We start from the raw sequence: 21,158 nt of genomic DNA on the forward strand, positions 1-21,158 counted from the left end.
TTGGCGTGATCCCTGCAGGTGATCTTGCATCCGTCCAGGATGTCTATGGCGATGTCGGGCGCCGAGGAGTCGTTCCACCAGGTCTCGGTCAGGAAGACTACGTCTGGGGCGGAGGTGTCGAGCAGATCCCAGAGCTCGATGGCGTGTTTGCGTGCGGAGCGGGTGTTGAGGAGTATGCAGCGGAGGTGGTTGGGTCCAGTCCTTGGAGGTTTGGTGGCTCTGTCGCAGGTGAAGCTGCAGGTGTGGCAAGAGAAGGGTCTGTGGGTCCGTTTTGGGACGGCCTGGTAGCAGGTGTGGTTTCTGCCGGCGTTGAGTGCGTGGAGGGTGCTGGCATCGTAGCGGAGTCTGGAGTCGTGGCGTTCGCGGGGGCCAGGGGTTCTGGCGCTGGGCGCGGTCCAGGCGCGGACGGGTGCAGACGGGCTTGCCTCCGGCGCATCTCCGGCGCGCCCGCTGCGCGGACGCGCAGCGGCCGCCATTTAAGGCATGGAGGGAGGGAGGAGCAGCTGGGAGGCGGGAGCGGGGCGGCGAATGGGCTTCGAGGGGGCAGGGGAGCAGCGGCGGGGAACAGGCTGAGGGGAAAACAGAAGGGGGGGTTTTGTCCAGCCCCGAGCAGAGTGCTCCCCTGTGCCACAACGGCATTCTTACTCCCATCCCACTCTGAAATGTAATGCCTGCAGCTGCAGGCTACAGCACAGAGGAAGCCGCCACGTCAGAGGGGGACCAGGCCTACCAATCGATCGCCGACCTCACATATATTCACGCTCTCTCCCGTGACACCTGCGCTTACTAGGAAGAGGGTAAATGTCCGGGGTGGTGAATGACACTCTTGCCACATCGATGGAAAACACAAGCTTAGGTATACTGTAAATACAGTATGAAATCCCTTCTATATCTGACAGACTCTGATGAGACCCTTAACCGAAGACTATACAATTTACTATAGCATTCACTAGCTTTACAATGCTTCAACCCAAGTTACCTGCAATGGTAGAGCGCTCAATTTTCCCGGGTCCTTACGTGACTATCTCACGCAGTCCAGGGTTTTACTTTACTTCCTGGGACTTCTAGTCCTGTTTATCACAATGGTAAAACGTGCACTACAAGTCCCAGAATGCAAAGCAAAAACAGAATGAATGCGTTACTCCTGCATAGACATGGAAACTTGAGAGTTTTAAACAGCACTCCGCAGAACTGCCTAGGGTCAGCTATTGTGTTCTGATTCAATAACGAGAGTCACACAATATCTTAACACAACAGGAACAATACATTCAGCATAGGGAGTGGCTCGGACATCTTAAAATATGTGTGGTTCCCACTTCAACTAAGCGCGACCCCAATCCTGCCGGAGCCGGATGCATGCACACAAAGTACAATCCCTCAGGGACACAGTAAAAAATATAATTTTGGATAAGTTAATTTGGTGCATTCTGAATCTCACAATCAATTCCAAGAGAGAGGAAATCTGAAAGCGAAAGTGATCGCGATGACGCGCTCTGTGCAAAGCGCGCGAGGGATGCGCGCGCAGCACTTATTGGAGAGGCGGAGCGTGGCGCGCCCACGCTTGTGCACGTGACCGCAAGCTGGTGGCCGCTTTGGTAGCACTTCGAGAAGCCGCCTACTAAATGTGTCGCCAGAGCAGCGCATGCGCTGGCTCAGGCGAGACCTAAAAAGGACCCATGCAGCAATGCTGGGTTTACCTGACTGGATGAGTATTACAACAAGAGCACAGATGGCCCTGTGGGAGAGTCAAGAGATCCTGGAGCCTGAAACTATGGACTAGGTCCCTAAAGCCAAAAGTAGAGGGGGAGGCTGGCAACTCACAGTACCAGAAGGAGCCTAACCCTCAGGGGGAATGCCTGTTATCTGAGGGAGAAACTGATCCCCTATGTGAGGGGTCGTATTTAGCAAATCTCCATGGAGCAGGGGTCCCTCAAGGGAGGACTTGAGTAAAGGACAGAGGACATGCCCTTCTCTGAAAACCTGTGACAGTTGGCTGTCAGACAAGGGGATACCAGTGGCATCCATAACATATACTGGGAGGAAGGCCTCCTGTACAGTAAGGCACGGGACCACAAAAGAGGGGCAACAAGAAAATTGGTGCCCCCCCCAGCAGTACAAGAGTTCCTCCCCAACCTACCCTACAATATTGCCTTACCTAGGCACCTGGGGCAGACCAAGACCTAGGAAAGCCTGGTTAATCATTTCTACTGGCGCCAGATGTTAAGTAATGTCAATGAGGTCTGTTGCTCCTGTGTCACCTGCCAAGCCAGTAGCAAGACAGGGGGCAAGCCAAAGGCTCCCAACACCACTTCCAGCAGTGTGAACTCCTTTTGGGGGATGGGGATTTACATTATTGGTCCCCTAGACACCCCCCACCCCAACAGCCTCAGGGATCAGATTTATCATGGTGGTAGTGGACCATGCCACCATGTATCTGGAAGCTATCCGACTTAGGACAGTCACTGCTCCTGGAGTAGCTAGAGCCCTCCTTGGAATCTTCACCGGGGCTGGGATCCCAAGAAGGTGATCTCAGATGAAGGCATGAATGACCTCAATCCATGAGGTTCTTTATGCTAATGTTTGCCCTTGACCACAGGTGCTTACGGTGTAGGGTTAGTCTTGGAGATTTGGACTTTGTGTCAAAAAGGTTCAGCTGGGCCCAACTGTGCCTGTGTAGCGTTACTTGCCACTTCTTTGCCGCACTGTTCTCAGACCTCATCTTCATCGACAACTCCTTCTTCAGTTCAGCAACCTACTCGGTGGCAGAGCCCTCTCCTTACGCCATCTCCATTTCTTGGTTCTCCATGTAGCTCGAAAGCCCAAAGTCTCTCATCAGTGTTTTCAGCTGTAACTGGTTCATGGTGTAGTGAACCACCTCTGCTTCTCGCTTATCTTCAGGGTTTTGGGTACAAAATCCATATGTGTAACAGCCACCGAGCTATGGTCCTTCTGCAGTCAAAATCTGCACACCTGGGGGCTGTCCTGGGGGAACTTTTGGAAATTCAGGAAGAATCTAAAGGGGGTATGCTCCATCCCTGATGTTCATTCTCCGATCCACGTGGTTGATGTAGTTCCAATGGAAAGCTTTAGAAAAGCTTCAGTTTTCTTCAGTGCTAACCTAATTCCCTCAACTTCAGTCTTCTAACATTTAGGTTTCCATCATGTTTTTCAGTTTTGGTCAGTGATCCCCTCATAAAATGCAATCTACCCTGTTACTACTTTCAAGCACCTGGCTGTGTTTCCAGACCCATTCCCACAAAGAAAGAGAATCTGAAGATAGCATCCATGCAGAGAGGCTTTCAGGGCACACATCTGAAGTCGCAAGGGGATAGACAACATGCCAAATGGTTGGAGCGATGAGTCAGGACCCTACTAGGTGGATCAATTATGCAGAGCATGTGAATCCAGAAAATATTTGCACTCAAAACTTTAAGTAGGTTATGTCAAGCTCTGTCCACATATTGATTAACTATATTTCTTAAGCAATCACCTGAGCAGATGGGCCAGAGGGACTTTTAGATCAAACCAATTAGAGAAAGTAATAATAACAAAAAATAATAACAAACATATAGAAAGCTAAAATTTCTTCTGCATGTTCGATAAGGAAAGGATGAAGAAGAGAAAGATGGCTAGGAGCGCAGGATATGGATCATTAAAAGGTGGGCTTTAAACCCCATGCAGAGGGCTAAAAGGCTTAGTATAAATATATTCAAAGGAGTAAATTGTGAGTTATCTGGTTGCAACAATATTGCAACATTATTTAAACCTCCATAACTTGTAGATGAAAGTGTAAAAATATTTGGACTGCTTTAGCAGGCTTTGTTCCTGCTATGCTAGCCACTTTCCTTAATAAAAATAGTTATTAGATGCAGACTGTCAGCTCGCCACTTCACTTCTTCCCCTGCATTTACTGCTTACTTCAGAATCCTCAGTGGAGTCTTCGCTGGCAGTTGACTGTTGTGGGAGCTTTGTCTCGTACACCATAATACTCCACCTGTTATTGAAGTGAGAGAGAATTTAATTTATGAAAATTTAGAGTGCGATATCTCTATACCAAATCATTGTCTCTCTAGGTTCCCTTAACTCAAACATGTTAAGCACTTAAACATAGGTTAATCACAGTATGGTATATGAAATGACAAAATAAACAGATCATGCCCTGATTGATATATCACACATATCTAGAGCAGTACAAATAAACCTGAATTGATGCCAAAAGAGTTCTTGATTACCAGACTGTGCCAAATAGTAAGTCCAACTGTGAAAGAAATTCAGTGTACCATGGTGCCTAGGAATATGTCCATCACAATGAAAGTAAATATGCCCAATTGTAGCATGATATGCAATCTTTAAGGCAACAGAATACTTTTATGGTTTTGGCATAGGCTGGTTGAGTGTCTCAGAAAATATTCTAATCACAGTGCCCAACAAACCCAATTGTAGCCTAGTGTATGGTCACTCTTGTGACAGAAAATATATATTTTTTTTATGGAGTATGAAAGAATATTGTGATCGCAATGACACATCATATACCAGAATATGACAGTGAACAAGCCCATTTTCCAGAACAGTATTTAGTTATGGAACAAGGTAGGTCCTTTTCACTTAGCAAGCATTAATTTTTGAGAGTCAGTATTAACAGGGGCATCTGTGGTGGGGAATGGAGGAGATGGTGGAATATGTTTTAAAGATGACATGCCGTGTATATCAATGGCAGAGAGTATGCGGACTGTTGATGCTATCTGTTTGTATGGAGAGTCGATTAATAGGGAGTTTTGTAGTGAGATGAAGCTTGGCTCTCTTCCAGATATACATCACCCTTCATTGAATGGTAACATGCCTGGAGGTATGATACCTGTAAAAGGACATTAGCAGGCAACACAACCATATGAACAAATCTGTCAGATGCGGTATATCACTGTGAAGTTAAAATGAGGAAAAGATAAATTGAGTGGTGGGGAAAAATGCAGGTGTACATGCGCTTGAAGGATGATAATGACAGAAGTTGCTGAGACCTGTATAAACACAGAGAAACACCATTAAAAAGCTGATTGAGAGGGACAAGATGACTAATGATAGTCACAAAACGGATAGGGGAGATGGGGCAATATTACAAAGCAGTTGAGATTCACTGGGATGTTCAGGGTAATTCCAGAATATTTTAGTAAGTTCAGGGAGATAATACAATAGCAGAAAGTTATTTAACTTCTGTATCTTTCTGGTGGATACTCTAATCTACCTGCAGATTCCTCACCTTTGAATATCCCAGACGCTGGGCTGGATCTGAAAACCTCGGACATAGCTCCCTGGTGCCAGTAGGCAGCACTAACTCAGACTTTATGCCAAAAGTTGAGTAGTGGTGTCGTCACTGGAGTCATATAGCTGAATACGTTGAAGGACGGCTGTAAGAAACTGGCTCTATATATACTGCACCAAAGTGAGGTACAGTGTGTATAGAGTCCAAGAGTCCCCAATGGTAGGCAGAGGTTAAAGTTAGATAGAACCTTACTCTCTAAAGTGGTAGCTTGGTCGAGCAGTAAGGCAGTATCAGAGGACAGCGTTAAGCATTTGATGTACACACTCAGTCAGCAAATGAATTCACACACTCAAGAACTGAACTCTAGGCCAATTGTTGTTGTATAAACATATATTGTTCATTTTTAGAACCAAGCAAGCCTGGTACAGGTAAGCATTATATACTTTTCAGTAATAAGTTACTAGATATAGAACAGTTAAAAATGCAATAGGAATTGTACTTTGTTTGATTTACAGGGGAGCAGTAGTATGCAACACTTAGCAAATGCAGTACATTGAAATGAATAAGCTTTTTCAACAGATTGCAGGTAAGTTACTTTTACGTTACTTTTTTTTAACTCAGTGCTGGATGCCTAGATTCAGCACAGGGACATTTCCTGAAAACAGTTTAAAAAAAAATGCGTTTTTGTTATTTGTGTGATTTTTAAAGAATATTTTCAGATTTCAAAACTCCACACTTAAAAACTTTTTGGAGCAGCAGGTAAGTAACTTTTACAATACTTTTTCTAACTCAGTGCTGGATGCCTAGATTCAGCCCTGGGACATTCCTGAAAACAGTTGAGAAAATGTGTTTTGGTTATTGTTTCGATTTTTAAGGAATATTTCAAGTTTTCAAAACTCTACACTGTGTCGTTTTTTCGAAAGAAAATTGTCAAAGTTATTCTGTGGAAGAAAAACAGGTTATCAGTTTGCAGGTAAGTAAACGACTGTGGGAGTTAAGGTTCTGGGGTTGGACTCACTGGTCCCCCAGGGTCAGTGATGCACTGAGATTGCACCCTCAGCGGCACTAGGTCGGCCGGGTGCAGAGTGTTGAGGCCCAATGTTATCCTATGGAGGATAGGGGGCTTCCGGTTGGTGGCTGCTGGCTAGCATGCCACACGGCTGTGGGAGCAAAGCTCCTAGGGTTTAGCTCAGGGCAAGTTGGGGACCAAAGTAGCACCAAAGGTGCACCCTCAGCTGCACTAGGGCGGCCGGGTGCAGGGGGCTGTTTTGAGGTCGGGTGCCCTGTTTCCAATGCAGAACCTCTGGGACAAAGAAACACTGCAGGCTCGGGGACGAGGATCTTCTGGGTGCGACCACCACTTCGAGGGGTAAGTTGGGATGTCATGGGTTGATTAGGCACCGTTGGTTTGGGCCCACAAGGCTGTGGGGCGTCGGGTGCAGGGGTGCCTGGGACGTCGGATTTTCTTATCCGCTCTAGTCGCGATAGAGGGGGTTCTCTGGATTGAGGCTGCAGGCATCGTCTGGAGGATTGAGGCAGGTCAGGGGTCGCCGGATCTCAGGTCAGGATCGCCAGGGGGACCTCCTCGTGGTGTTGGTTCACTCGAGCTCGGGCCGGGGTCGGCGGGTGCAGAGTGTGCTGGATTTGCGGTCTCTGACCGGCACCAGAAGCTGCAGTTTAAACACATCTGGTGTTCTCGGGAGATAGATTCCTTGAAGTGAAGGCAGGCAGGTCCTCCGGGGTTTGTGAGGTTGTTGGCTGCAGGACACGCCAGGATGTCGCAGAAGCAGGTTCGAGGGAAGACAGGCCTGTAGGGCTGGGGCCAAGTCAGTGGGCGTCGTCCTCTTGTTAGCTCTGCATGGCTCTTCGGTCCTTCTTCTTATCTTCTTTTCTTGTGGTTTCTAATCTGAGGAAGCAAGGTTCAGGGTGCCCCCTAAATACTAAATTTAGGGGTGATATAGGTATGAATGAATTAAATCTTATCATGCGCAGAACTTTGCCCAATGGGCGTCAAGGCGCCTAAGTCAAATACACATAATCCAGCTTATCAATCGAGAACAGCGAACTTTTATTCATACGCTTTGGTAAAATACCAGGTTTTAAGGGCCTTTTTGAATAAATCCAAAGAAGGGAGAGTCTTAACCTCAATTGGAAGAGAGTTCCAAAGCTTAGGGGCAACCACAGAGAAAGCTCTCGCTCCCCATCTGGCTAATCTAGTGCGTGGAACTACAAGTTGAAATAATCCAGCAGACCGAAGGGTTCTGGAAGGGCAGTAGCGAGTAAGCAAAGAGATAAGTGCATTTTCGGTGTCAGCCACAAGAGCCCTGTAAGTGAGACATAGAATCTTAAAAAAGATTCTATATTGGACAGGAAGCCAGTGAAGATCTCTTCTAGCAACTGTAGCCGAAGATGCCAGAGGGAGGGCAAGAACAAAACGTGCAGCAGCATTCTGCACAATTTGCAATCTATGGATCAAGCATTTGTTGGATTCAGCATATAAGGAGTTACAGTAATCAAGCCTGGAGCCTATAAGAGCCACTGCAATCTGCTTCCGCGCCTGCAAAGAAAGATAGCTACGAATCCTATTTAGGGTTCTAATAACACCCCAACATGTGGCCACGGTCCTGTTTATTTGGAGCGTCATGGAAAGTGAGGTGTCAAAAACCACGCCGAGATTTCTGGCGGATAAGGAGGGGGTGGGACAGATGCCAAGAGTAGTAGGCCACCACTCACTCGACCAGACGTCTAGATCTTTTCCAAAGACCAAAACCTCTGTCTTGTCGCCATTTAACTTTAGGGAGTTGATGACCATCCAATCTGCAACATGCTGCATGCATGACCTAAAGCCAATGGCGGATGTCTGGACAGAGGAGTGGGCCAATGACACCATAATTTGGGTGTCATCGGCGTAGGACACCACCTCCATCCCCTGCGATCTTAATAGTCTGGCAAGGGGGGCCACATAGATGTTAAACAGGGTCGGACTCAGAGCCGACCCCTGTGGCACCCCGCATTGCAATGACTTGGCAGGGGAGAGGAAACTTCCAAGCTTTACTCGTTGTTCTCTATCACGGAGAAAAGAGTCAAGAAGATTCAAAGCCGGTCCGGTAACCCCTGCCTCACTAAGCCGAGAAGTTAAAATGGCGGGAGACAGGGTATCGAATGCGGCTGTGAGGTCTAGAAAGACCAGTATTATAGTTTGGCCACTATCCACCTTGCGTCGGATGTTATCGACTACTACCATGAGTGCGGATTCAGTGCTATGATGCTTTCTGAATCCGTGCTGTGTATTATCAAGATACTCACTGGTCTCAAGAAAGGTGGAAAGATGAAAGTTGAGGTGTGCCTCCAATATCTTTGCAGGAGCCGGAAGCAGAGAGATGGGTCTAAAATTTTTAAGGACACCAAGGTTTTTTGAGAAGTGGCTTTACAATAGCCTTCTTCCACACTACTGGAAAAGAGCCCTGAACAATGGACTTATTCATGACTTCCAGCATAGATGGCAAAATACTGTTTTTACACTCCTTCAGAGTTTTTAAGGGTATAGGATCCATAGGAGAGGAGGATTTGATCTTATCAAGTAGGAGACTCAATCCTTCAAGAGATAGTAAAGGAAATTCCCTCAATAATTTGAGAGGCTCTTTACCCAGCGCATCTAACTTGGCTATGGCAACAAAAGTATCCTTATCCAAGGACTGACTTTGGGCTTCAAGAGACAGATGAATGTCCAGGATTTTATTGTGGAAAAAGTCCGAGATGTTATCACATAGATCCTGGGAGCTCACTACCGGGTCAGGAAGTTGAAGAGAGCATAGGGAATCGGCAATTTTAAGAAGCTCCCTAGATGACGTTAGGGAACCTGTAAGGTTAGAAAAATACTCTTGCTTCTCCAGTATGACTCTCTGTTTGTAGTTCCGCAAAGCGGATTTGTGAGCTACTCGATCTTCTGGATCCCAGGACTTCCTCCATCTTCTCTCGCTACTTCTACAACCTTGCCTTAAGAGTCTAAGATGGTCGGAAAACCAGGGAGCAGTAGGTTTCTGACGGGCTGCATATCGCAGGGAGGCGGGGGCAAGCTCCTCCACCGCACTAGAAATAGAATACATAAGTTCCTGTGCTGCATCATTGGCAGTCTTCGAAGAGAAAGATTCAGAGAGAAGGATATGGGGGACAATAGTGTCATCAGTAATATTTCTGTAGTTTCTCCTAAGGGTGAATGATGTGTCATTATGATTAATTAAAAACTGGGCGGGGAGGGCAAATACAAGAGGTATTGCAAGGTGATCCGTCCAGACTAGCGGCAAAGGTGAGCCCGTAGATAACCTGGAATCCCTCGAGAAAACCACATCAAGGATATGACCAGCCTTATGTGTATGTGTAAAGTGTAGGGACCAATGGGTCCCTTCCCTGGGGTGGGTACATCCCCTATTCTGCCACTCTCCTGTGGGAGGGGGGCAGGAGCCTGTCCCTGGTTGGCTGGGTCCCCGCATCCTCAAGATGGCGGGGACTCGAGGTTGTGCTTCACCTCTCCTCCCCCACCTGAGGGGGGGAATTGGCAGAGGTGGGCACATCTCCCTTCCTCACTTGTTTTTCCCACCGGTTCTCCCGCCCAAAATGGGGAGTAGAACCAGTGGGGACCAGTTGCTGAAAGCAGCAAATGGTCTAGAGAGGCTCACAAAGGTGGCAAGCCTTTGAAGCTTCTCCTTCGTGAACCCTGCCCAACCTGGGGGAGAAGCCTTGGCACCTCGTCCCAGGATGTGCATTGTTTCAGGCCCCCGAGAGCACCAGGCCCTCGACCCAGGAGTCCAGAAACATGTCTGGTGGTGGCAGCCTAAGCAGCCACTCAGTCAGGTCACTAGTAGTTGGTTGAATTTGAGGGGGCATCTCGAAGATGCCCTCTGTTGTGCATTCTACATTAAATCCCACACTGGCATCAGTGTGGGTTTAATGTGCTGAGAAGTTTGATACCAAACTTCCCAGTCTTCAGTGTAGACATTATGGTGCTGTGGAGTTCGTAATGACAAACTCCCAGCACCATATAATCTTTAATGGCAGCACTGCACTTTACAGTGCCCAGGAATTGACTTGGGCACTGTAGGGGTACAGGGCTCATGCACCTGTACCCTCACCACTGGCATAGGGCATCCAGCTAAAGGGGTGACTGATGTATGCCAGGGCAGTGGTCTGTGGGCATGGCACACAGGGATGTGTGCCATGTCGACTCTTCACTTTGTTCTGCACCAAGACACGCAGCCTGCAAAGGCAGTGTGAGAGTGTCAGGGTACAGGACCTCTAAGGGTGGCACAACAAGTGCTGCAGCCCTTAGAGGCCTTCTCTGGTCACAGTGCCCTGGGTACCTGTGGTACCATTTACCAGGGGCTGACATGTGGCCAGAGATGCCGATTGGGTTTGTTTTGGGGAAAGAACACAGGCCCTGGGAACCTGCTTGGCAGGGACCCAGGGCAAACAGAGAAAAAGTGCATCAGTAGTGTGGCAAAAAGTGTGTGGGGGGGTTACTGCAACAGAAACCCACTTTCCTACAACAGCTTTGAGAGTGAGATGTATAGCATTGAGCTCGAAAGGTAGTTTCTGGTGGTGCCCTCAGTATTGAGGGGCCTACAATCTGTGGATGGTCATTTGTTAGAGACATGCTCCCAACAGACCACAAAGGCATCTGTCATGTTGGTGACTTGTGGAATGAAGTCTAGAAATGCCTGCACTGCAACAGATTGTTGCTGTTCTACCACTGCAGAGAGCAATGGGTGTTGGTCTTCACTAGATATTGCCAATGACCCTCCACTTGTGGTCATTGGACCGAAAGGCATTCTTGTTGGAGACTCATATGGAGCAGGACATGGAGTACTATGGCAATACAAGAGATCATTGTGTTAAATAGGTGCATAGAAGTTCTGACAGTGAGTCAACGATTGGGCTGAAAAAGAGGTAAGAGCTTTTAGAATGCCAACACACTCTATTCAGACTGGGCTAGGCTTTGGAATGGTTGGATCTGGAGGAAGTGCAGGAGGGATTTGGGGCATTTGTTGTAAAACCAAGGGTGTGGAGTAGGGAGATGGTGGCCTGGGTGTGGGCTAGGCATTGAAGTTTTCTTGTGCTCTTGATCAGACAATCGTCGAGGAAGGCGAAAATGTGGATGTCCCAAGTGGGCAGCCACCACTGAAAGGCACTTTGTGAAGACCCTTTGAGTTGATAGTGGCGGCCACTTACCATGAAATGAAGGTAGTGGCAGTGGAAGGACGATGAGGATATGAAAGCATGCGTCCTTGAGGTAGAACGCAGTTGTGTAGCTGCCTTGCTAGAGCTGACTAATGACCTCCTTCAGAGTTTCGATGTCGAAGTGTTCCGAAAACATGTATCAAATCAGATGACTGAGGTCCACGATCGGCCTGAGGGAGGGTAAAGAGAGCTAACTCCCTTGCCCTGAAGGTGTAGTTGGGGGTTCAGGGGAGAGCAGCGGGGGGTGGGGGGGGGGGCTAGGCAGTCGGGGTCACTGGTTCTGTATCACCTTTTGGAAGGAACCATTGTATCTCTTCCTGCAGCCAGTTGAGATGTTCCCTACTGAGGATGTGGGTGCGGGGGGATGTCGGGAGGGGGTGTGAGACCTTTTAGGTAGTAGCCATGGCAAATAACTGTTAACACCTATCTGAGGGGGAGGGGTGTGGCAGTGATTGGAGGTGGAGGCCTGCCTACCAGAGCCACCTCTATCTGTGCCCTTAATGCTGTTTCCCCTGTATGCACTACTAGTGTACCCTATTATAGCCTACGGGTTGAAAGAGTGTTGTTGCTGTGGTAGGAAGGGGAAGGATCTGGGAAAGCTGCTTTCGAGCCTCCTCCAACCTGTTGTTTCCTAAAAGAGCCCCTGTTGCATAGGGTCTGAAGGGCACTCATAGTTTTTGCAATGTTGGTGTCCAGCTTCAGTTTTTCCAGTCTCTGATAAAACTGTGGTCCAAACAGATGTTCCCCATTAAAGGTAGTTTGAGAGGGTGCTGTTGGACCACTAGTTTGAACTTTGAAATACAGAGCCAGGCATAGCATCTAGTGAGGACATTGGTATTGACCCCCTAGGGAAGTGGTATCCGTGGAGTTAATGGCATGGCTGATAGTGGCATTGGAAACAGTTTTACCTTCTGAGACTACCACCTACCCCTTCTACCTGATTTCATCTCATCCCATTGTGTCCTGTCGCAGAGGAGGAGGAGGAGTCCAGCAGAGTTCACTACCCTACAGTGGGTGGCGGCCCTTCCAGCCACCCTCTGCCCGGCAGCGTTAAGCCTCTTGCTCTTCCTGTTGGGCAGGGATGTGTCACAAATGACATAACCAGGTGCCCGCAAGCTTGATGTGTGTACAACCAGTAAACTTGGTGGTAAATGGCCCCTGATGTAGACTGGATCGTGGGACGAAGTCTGTTTTTTCCCCTGACCTGTGGTGTTACAACCATAGTATCGAGCTCTTCCCAAAGCTGTCAGTACATTAGCTTTAAGGACTGCTAATTTTAGTATCATTGGCGATCTAAATCTTCATTTTGATACTCCCCTTTCCCCTGCCGTTAGTAGCGTTCTTGTCGATCTGAAAGCTCTCCAGCTATTTCAGCTGGTCAACCATTGTACTCATGTTGGTGGACATATTTTGGACCCTATTTTTACCAATCTATCTGCGGCTAAAGTGCTGCTTCCCAGGCCTATGGCCTGGACTGATCACCATCTTATAGAGCTGCACCTTGTGATTAAGGACCTTCCTCACAGAGTAATTTCATCTATGCCTCTTAGGCGTCCATGGAGAAAGCTGAAATTAGCTGACTTTCATCGGCTTCTTGGTCAATATCCTCTGGGTCCTTTCTTGGATGTTGAGTCGGGATATGACCTGTTTTGCAATTGGCTGACTGGAGCCTTGGACTGCCTGATCCCAATTGCGGAGAGTAAACGCCGTCGTGCTGAATATAGTCCTTGGTATGATGATTCGCTTCAGCTCCTTAGGAAAGCATGCAAACAAGCTGAAAGAGCCTGGCATAAGTCTTATTTGCCAGACATGAAAGCGATCTACCGTGCCAGGACTAAGAAATATCATAGAGCGGTTAATAAAGCTCGAGCTGCCTACTATTCTCGCAAATTCAACACCAGCACCAATCCTACTAAATTAGTATTTAAGGTGCTTAAGGATCTTACAGCCAGTAGAGCTCCAGTCGCTGAGATCTGTTCTGCCTCGCACTGTGAGGACCTGGCTGCATTTTTTGTGGAAAAGGTGGAGGCCATCTATCGTTCCTTTTCTGCTCCACTCGTCTCTGTGGAGAAGTTGGAACCCTGCCCAATGACTACTATGTCTTTGTGCTCTTTCCCAGAGCTTTCGATGGAGGAGTTTAATAAAATTGAGGCGAAAGTCAAATCTGGCTCTCCTAGGGATCCTCTTCGGCCTGCCCAATTTAGAGATTCAGCGTTACTTTGTCTTCCTCCCCTGCGTGATCTTGTCAATCTATCTCTGACGTCTGGTTCTGTCCCTGCTAGCTGGAAACAAGCTCAGGTGATGCCTATTTTAAAAAAACCTGCCTTGGATCCATTAAAGCTGGAGAACTATCGCCCTATATCTCTTCTCCCATGGGTCGCAAAACTGACTGAGGTTCATGTTAATGCCATATTATCTAATCTTCTTCGTTGTGCTCACATTTTGGATCCCTCGCAGAATGGCTTTCGACCCGGCCATAGTACTGAGACTGCGTTGCTCTTTAAGGTTGAGCACCTGCGTACTCTGGTCGACTCTGGTCAAACGGCGGCACTGGTGCTTCTCGATCTCAGTGCCGCCTTCGACACCGTCTCCCACGCCATTCTAATACAGTGTCTGGGTGAGGCTGGTGTCGATAACGTGGCACTTGAGTGGTTTTGATCGTTTTTATCTGGTCGCACGTTTAGGGTTGTTACTCCTCCTTTTCAGTCTAAACCCTATCCTATCACTCAGGGTGTGCCGCAAGGGTCAGCTCTGAGCCCCACACTTTTCAATCTCTATGTGCAGCCGCTGGCTGCTGTCGCCAAGCGTTGGAACCTGACTATGGTGTCCTATGCTGACGACACGCAGCTGGCGGTTCCATTAAGTGGGGCGTCTGACCTCGAGGCTGCTAAGTTCCGCAAGGGACTGAGCTCAGTGGCCCGTTGGATGACAGATAATTGCCTGCAATTGAACGCTAAAAAAACCGAAGTGCTCATTGTCGGCAAGCAGAGTCATCTCTGGGGTGATCATTGGTGGCCACCCGAGCTTGGTTCAACTCCTCTTCCTGTCACTGAGGTTAAGAACCTTGGGGCCTGGTTGGATTGTAAACTCAGTTTCGCCTGTCATACTAAGAAAACTGCCGCCACGTGTTTTGGGATTCTACGTAGGCTCAGACCTATCTTTAAATTTTTTGATGCTCCAACCAGACAGCTTATTGTTCAAGCTACGATTTTGTCTAGGCTGGACTATGCGAGTTCTCTTTTGTTGGGGGCTAACTTGGCCGAACTTTCTAGACTTCAACGCGTTCAAAACGCTGCCGCCAGGGCTCTGGTGGGCTTACCGCGATTTTGCTCGGCCAAAAATACCATTGTCAAACTTCATTGGCTCCCTGTCGCTCAGAGGATTAAGTTTAAATCTCTGTGCCTTGTGTTTAAAATTCTGAAGCACTCTTCTCCTCAGATTCTGGAGCACTTTATTCTGCCTTATGTTCCCTCGCGCTCTCTTAGATCCTCGGGTCTTCACTTGGTCACAGTCCCGCGCTTTAAGAAAGCTAGGTCTGGCGGTCGCTCTTTCAGAGTACTTGCTGCCAGGCTCTGGAACTCTCTTCCTGTCCATGTTCGCGCAATCAACAAACTTTTTGCCTTTAGGAAGGCTGTTGAAACCTTCCTTTTTACTCTGGATTCTTAGTGCTGCTAAGTTCTTGTCTTTGGTATTACTTGTGTCCGGTATTTTGTCTTCTATAGCGCCGGGACGCCCCTTTGCTGGGGCAGCTGTGCGCTCTATAAATCCGGATAACGTAACATAACATAACTGGCTCTTTAATGGTTTCAGGAGACGATTTTAACATGCCCTTTAGCATGGGCAAGAATTGGACCATTCTTTCCAATTTGGATAGAGTCTTCACTAGGAAATCATTTTCTTCTAGGAGGGCAAGTGTTGGACATGGCCCCTTTTGCAGGGTTATCCCCAACCGTTTACCTTATTCCTTCTATTTTTCTGACCTGTTTTGGTGGCTTTAGGACTCTGGATACTTTACCACTGCTTACCAGTGTTAAAGTGAATATGCTATCTGTATTAATTGTATTGATGATTGATTGATTTTCCATGATTTGTATATTTTATTCCCCATTAAGTCTCTAGTAAACTGGACCAGGGGTGCCCACGGCCTGTAAATCAAATGCTACCAGTGGCCTACAGCACTGATTGTGCCACACACGAGTAGACCTGCAAACATGTCACTGCAGTGTCTGTGTGTGTAGTTTTAAACTGCCATTAGACCCTTTTAGTACATGTGAAGCACCTCTAAGCTAGGCCCAAGGTTGCCCCATGGGCAGGGTGCAATGTATTTAAGAGGTAGGACATATACTGGTGTGTTTTACATGTTTTAATAGTGAAATACTGCAATTTCGTTTTTCACTATTGCAAGGCCTATTTCTCCCATAGGGTAACATGGGGATTGCCTTGAAATATCTTTTGATTGTAATTTCCCATTGGGAGCAGTTAGAGATTTGGAGTTTAGAGTCGTCTTTAAACTCACAATTTAAAAATACATCTTTTGGTGAAGTTGGTTTTTAATTTGCATGTTTGAAAATGTCACTTTAAAAAAGTGAGAATTTTCTTGCTTGACCATTCAGTTGCCTCTGCCTGTCTGTAGAATACACATCTGGGTGGGCTGACATTTGGGCTCTTGTGCATTCACTCTAGATGGTCACACAAAAGGAACTGAGGTGTGCCTTGAATATCCTGATGGGCCATTACCAGGCTGATGGGCTTTCCTGAGCTAGAGTGGTGGGAGGAATTGTCACTGACACCTGAATAGGGCTATGCCTGTCCTCAAATAAAGAGGTCTCTACCCCCTTGTAGTCTGTCTGGAGCCAGGTCAGGAAAAGGCAGGGTCTTGTGCACTACAAAGAGTTTTCTTTGAAGTCTGCTTACTTCAAAGGCAGAAAGGGGTACAAGAATTGGACCTCTGACACCCCGAAATCAGAACACTTGTGGACTGAGCACATTATGCCAGGGAGAAGAGCTGGATGCTGTAGGAGGGACCGCCACTCTGCCTATTGTTTTGTTGTGCTGGCCTGCTGCCTGCTGCTTCTGTCCTGGGAGTGAAAGTACTGGACTTTGCTTTCTGTATCCTGCTTCCAAGGTTCACCAAGGGCTTGCGCGTGCTTGCCTCCTGTTAAGAAGTCTCAGGGTCATCAAAGACTTCACTTTCCAGTACCTGGGCTCTCCTGCTGAGAGTCTTAACTTACCAAGTGGTGCCAAATCCAGTTCCTGGGCCCTTAGAAGTGTAGCCCGGTGATCTTAAAGAGAAAATCCACACATCAACTCCCAGTGCCTGTATTCTCAACACATCGCTCAATAAGATCGACGCATCACCACTGCCTGCCCAGAAGCATGGTTCCCGATGGAAACATCAGCCACAGTTTTCACTGCAAGCCCTAGCACACCATTGCAGTGCGTCAGAAAAATCACCACAGCGTGAATTCCGAGCACCCTGTCACAAAGGTTCATGGCACCCGCTCAGACTCTGACCCAGCACTTGCTTTGCGGCTGTCAAATCGATACAGTGCTTGCATTGTGCAGTCAAATCAATGCAGCGTTTGCTTTGTTGCTTTCTCATTAACGCAGAACGTCTAGATTTTTGACACATCGTCTCTTGACGTCAATTCTCCATCGACTCCGCCCCACAGTAAGGAATCAAGGCAGCGTGTCCGGAAACCGGCGCATTCCCTCCCCTACCAGTAGTGAACCGACATAGCACCTCCCCTGCCTTGCAGTAAGGAACCAATGCATCAACTCCCCTGTGGAAGGAACCGACGCATCACCTCTCCTGTGGAGTACGGAACAGACGCATCGCTTTACTTTTCTGGCACCTCACCTCCACTGCTCCTTCCAACATCTTTGACGCATCTAAGGTACTTTGTGCTAAAACAAACACATCCATTGATTTCTATGGACTAAACTTGCCTACTATTATAAAAGAGATATTTTGACTTGTGTATGTTGGATTTTTGTCATTTGGGTCTTGCTTTATTCAGATAAATATTGGCTACTTTTCTAAACTGGTGTGGAATACTTTTGTAGTGTTTTCACTATGTTACTGTGTACGTGTATGCACAAATGCTTTACACATTGCCTCTGAAATAAGCCTGACTGCTTTTCCCAAGCTACCATGGGGGTGAGCAGGGGCTATCTTAGCTGTGTGACTCCCTTATCCTGACTAGAGTGAGAGTCCCTACTTGGAGAGGGTGCAAACCACTGCCAACTAGACACCCTATTTCTGCAAACATGCATATCAACCTGTTGAAAAGTGGCCAACTGCTGCATCACCTCATGGTAAGTCAAGGTGTCATCTAAGGGAGATGCCCTCCCTAGATAATAATACAAATCAGGGTATCCTGGGAGGTTGATGTCATAGTCATCCCAGGGGGTCATTATCTGTGGGCTCTTGGTAAAATAGTGCCTTATAAAAATTCAGGGCCACTGCTGCTGCTAGATCAGTAGGAGCACTGTGGGGCTCCTTCTGGCAAGTGTGGGGTGGTGATCGAGGAGGTTGTGGATGAGGAAGAAGAGGAGGAGGTAGAGGTGGAATGTATGGGAGAGGACTAGTGCCCCAGTCCCTATGAGGGGTGGATGGTACTCCAAAGTAAGCTCCTCCCCTCTGAGGTGTTTTGTGGAGGTAACTTAATCAAAATCTTGCACATCTAGGGATTGATGAACAGTCTTTTCTGCCTTGCATCCAGTTCAGTAGAAGACTTTGTAGAATGGGTTCCACAGAGTCATCAGAGTCTGCCGTCGACAGAGTCTTTAATGCCAATGGCAATTTCAGAGTCAACAGTGGCTTCGGTGTTGGCGTTTGCCTCAGTACCGGCGTGGAAAGGGCCTTCTGCTTCAAGGAGGCTGGAGCCTAATGGATTTTTGGGCTTGACGACGTGGAGGGTCGTGCCTTGTGGCAGAAGCCTTTTCAGCTCAGAAGCTTTGGTCAGTGCCTGACTGGAGCCCAAAGGCAGTGGTGGCCTTAGAGACTGCAAAGTTTTGGAAGTGGGGTCGATGTCCGACCCCTACAGAGTGATGGTCTGCCTATGTGTCAGGTCTCATCGGAGGTTTAGCATTGGAGTCTTGGTGCAGATCATACTCACAGTCCTCGTTGAAGTTTTTGTTCGAGGACCAGCAGGTATCGAGGGCAAAGGGACACCTTCTTCCTCATGGTTGAACTCAGAGGAGAGAACTGCTTCTGTAGTAGGTGATAGAAGGTGGGGCAGAATGCCCGAAGGGGACAGCGTCTTCACCCGCCTCGACGTTGAACAAGGCTTGCTCTCAATCTGTGTCTTTTGACGGGGCCAACGCCTCTCCTGGTGGTATCAAAGGGTCTTTTTCTAATGGAAGGTGAGGCAGGCCTTGCACAAGATGTCATCGTGGTTGGGTAGGGGCAGAGGTTACAAACCTTGAGTCAGTTGGACCAGAGGTACTTTGGGTGAGACTAGGGACAGTACTGGAAAGACATCTGTTACGTGTGTCTATTATCTCTGAAAAAGTCGCTGAAGATAAGGGGGATAAGGGCTAGGATGGGGTCTGAGGTTCTAGCAACTGGGAGTTGATCAACTAAGGTTAGTCTCAGAAGGATGTCTTTGAAAGCACAAGCGATAAAGGCTTTGGAATCAAATTTCACCATGTGGGCAGAATAAACGTGATGTCGAACGTAGAGATCAGTAGACATACGTCCGAACCGGACGGCGATAAAACAATCTAACATGGAGGCGATGCACATGTATAGTGCCAGCTAAGGGTGGAGTCAAAGGGCATCCTGTGACTCAAAAGAATTTCTTCGAACAAAAAGCAACTTGAAAACCTGCAAGCCCAACACTAGACAGCAGAAGTATGCAGCGCTTATCTACATCAACACATTATACAAACAGATAGTTCTGATACCTCTACTTGCAGATTCCTCACCTTTGTAGACTGCAAACAAAGAGCCCAATAGGAGGAACATTTTTTAAATTTAAAATGAAGAAATCCTCCACTATAAAGCACGTAAAGTGGTCATTTCTCCTAACCTCATACACCAAACAATAGTGTTTGGCAAAAATGCGGAGAGAAGCTCACATTATCACCTTACATATGTCTACCACCAGCATTCCTCTAGGCGAATGGGCTCGGACCCCTCATGCGGTCTTTCTTCACCAGAGCACAGTAGATCTTGATGCACGTCAACATCCAACAAGAAACTGCTCTCTCTTAAACTGCCTCACCTTGTACTTAAAGTAGACTAGTCATCACACCCGAGCACTTTCGTGAGGCTAATGTAATAACTCACAGCACCCCTGGGATCCAGCCCAAGCAATCGCACCTCCCAGCTGGAAGGGTGGAGTGATGGATAGAGGGTGGGGACAGTGACGGACTGACCCTGTGAAATGGGGACGCTGCTTCAGGAAGGAAAGCAGCCTTAGTTCACAGTATGAGCTTACCTGGGAAGAAGCATGTGAAGAGTGACCTGACAGGCAAGGCCCGAAGCTCCCTAACTCGATCAGCCTGCGTCGCAACAACAAAAACAAATTGTTGTAAAAGTGAGTAGTCATAACTGACAACTCTGCAGGGGCTCAAATAGAGTACCAATCAAGAACATTATAGCTAACATCAAGTCCCACTCAGGCATTACAAAAAGGAAATGGTTCAAATCCCTTTAAAATCTGACAATTGTGGTGACTTGAACAAGGAAATATGGTTGTGAGAGATCAAAGTGAATTGAAGAATGTTTGCCAACGACAATTTGTTTGCCTGAACAGCAGCTCACAAACCTATTTCATCTCCTAGAATAGACCGACTTAGTCAAGGGGCGAGGAGTTGACATGAACACATTGACCAACTCCTGTGGTAGCTGAAAAGAACTCAGATGACCCCACTCAATCTTCATGCATGAAGATGTAATCCCTAGAGACAATGCAGGTCCTGGCTCCCTGATTGTAAAGGAAGGTCCATTCTGAGCGGGAGACAAAGAGAAGCGCACCAGGAAATATGCAGAAGATCTGTGTACCAAACCTTTCTCGGCCAGTCTGGGGTGATGAGAATGCTTGGGCCCAGTCCTAACAAACCTTCCTCAGAGACAAAGGCATCAAAGTTATGGGAAGTGATACATAGTGAAGAGTAAACTTTCAACTGAAATGCATCCTCCAGACCCACAAAGATGGATCCTGGTAGGCAGACATATAATGGTAATTTTTCCGAGCGACCATAGGGCATTAATGGACTGACTAAGTCACACTCAGTAAGAATGGCAAGGCTGGTGGGGCAAAAACTTTCCAGCTCACATATTCCAGCCTCCTAGACTCTCGATCTCGAGGAGCCATAGAAAAAGCATTTGGTGCCAGCATTTCAGCAGGTGTTTAGACCACTAGATTCTCTGAAGAAAGATGTGATGACAACAATCTGGGATTGTAAGTCTGTGACGTTGTGAAATTTGTCTATGGAGCGCTGGGCTGAGTAAGGTTTACCACAGGCATAGAATACAGGCTACATGAGCAGCTCGGTTAAAGGTAGCAGAGGTTCTAAAACAGCAAGAGAAGGTTGCAGCAGTTCAAATAAAATGTTCAATTTCACCTCTCTGGTAGGGAAGGGCAGTTCCAGACTCTCAGCTGTTTTTTGTATCCTGGAAGTTAGCAAATAGATTTTCTCTGAAGGAGGCCTAGAG

The 21,158-nt window shown here is 47.5% G+C and overlaps 1 protein-coding gene and 1 long non-coding RNA gene across 5 annotated transcripts in view; one reads left to right on the forward strand and one right to left on the reverse strand.

Moving 5' to 3' along the window:
- The window catches only part of DGKD (diacylglycerol kinase delta), a 755,036-nt gene that overhangs the window by 464,849 nt on the left and 269,029 nt on the right, over nt 1–21,158 (reverse strand). For all 4 annotated transcript variants that reach the window (XM_085634674.1, XM_085634677.1, XM_085634676.1 and 1 more), the window contains one exon: nt 3,919–3,994. In XM_085634674.1, coding sequence (XP_085490800.1) covers nt 3,919–3,994 — 76 coding nt within the window. The remainder of the gene's footprint in view (nt 1–3,918; nt 3,995–21,158) is intronic.
- Nucleotides 1–21,158, forward strand: part of LOC146785541 (uncharacterized) — a 308,594-nt gene that overhangs the window by 192,128 nt on the left and 95,308 nt on the right. The window lies entirely within an intron of this gene.

This window comes from Triturus cristatus, chromosome 11, assembly GCF_964204655.1.
Source record: "Triturus cristatus chromosome 11, aTriCri1.1, whole genome shotgun sequence".
NCBI classification, from domain to species: Eukaryota; Metazoa; Chordata; class Amphibia; order Caudata; family Salamandridae; genus Triturus; species Triturus cristatus.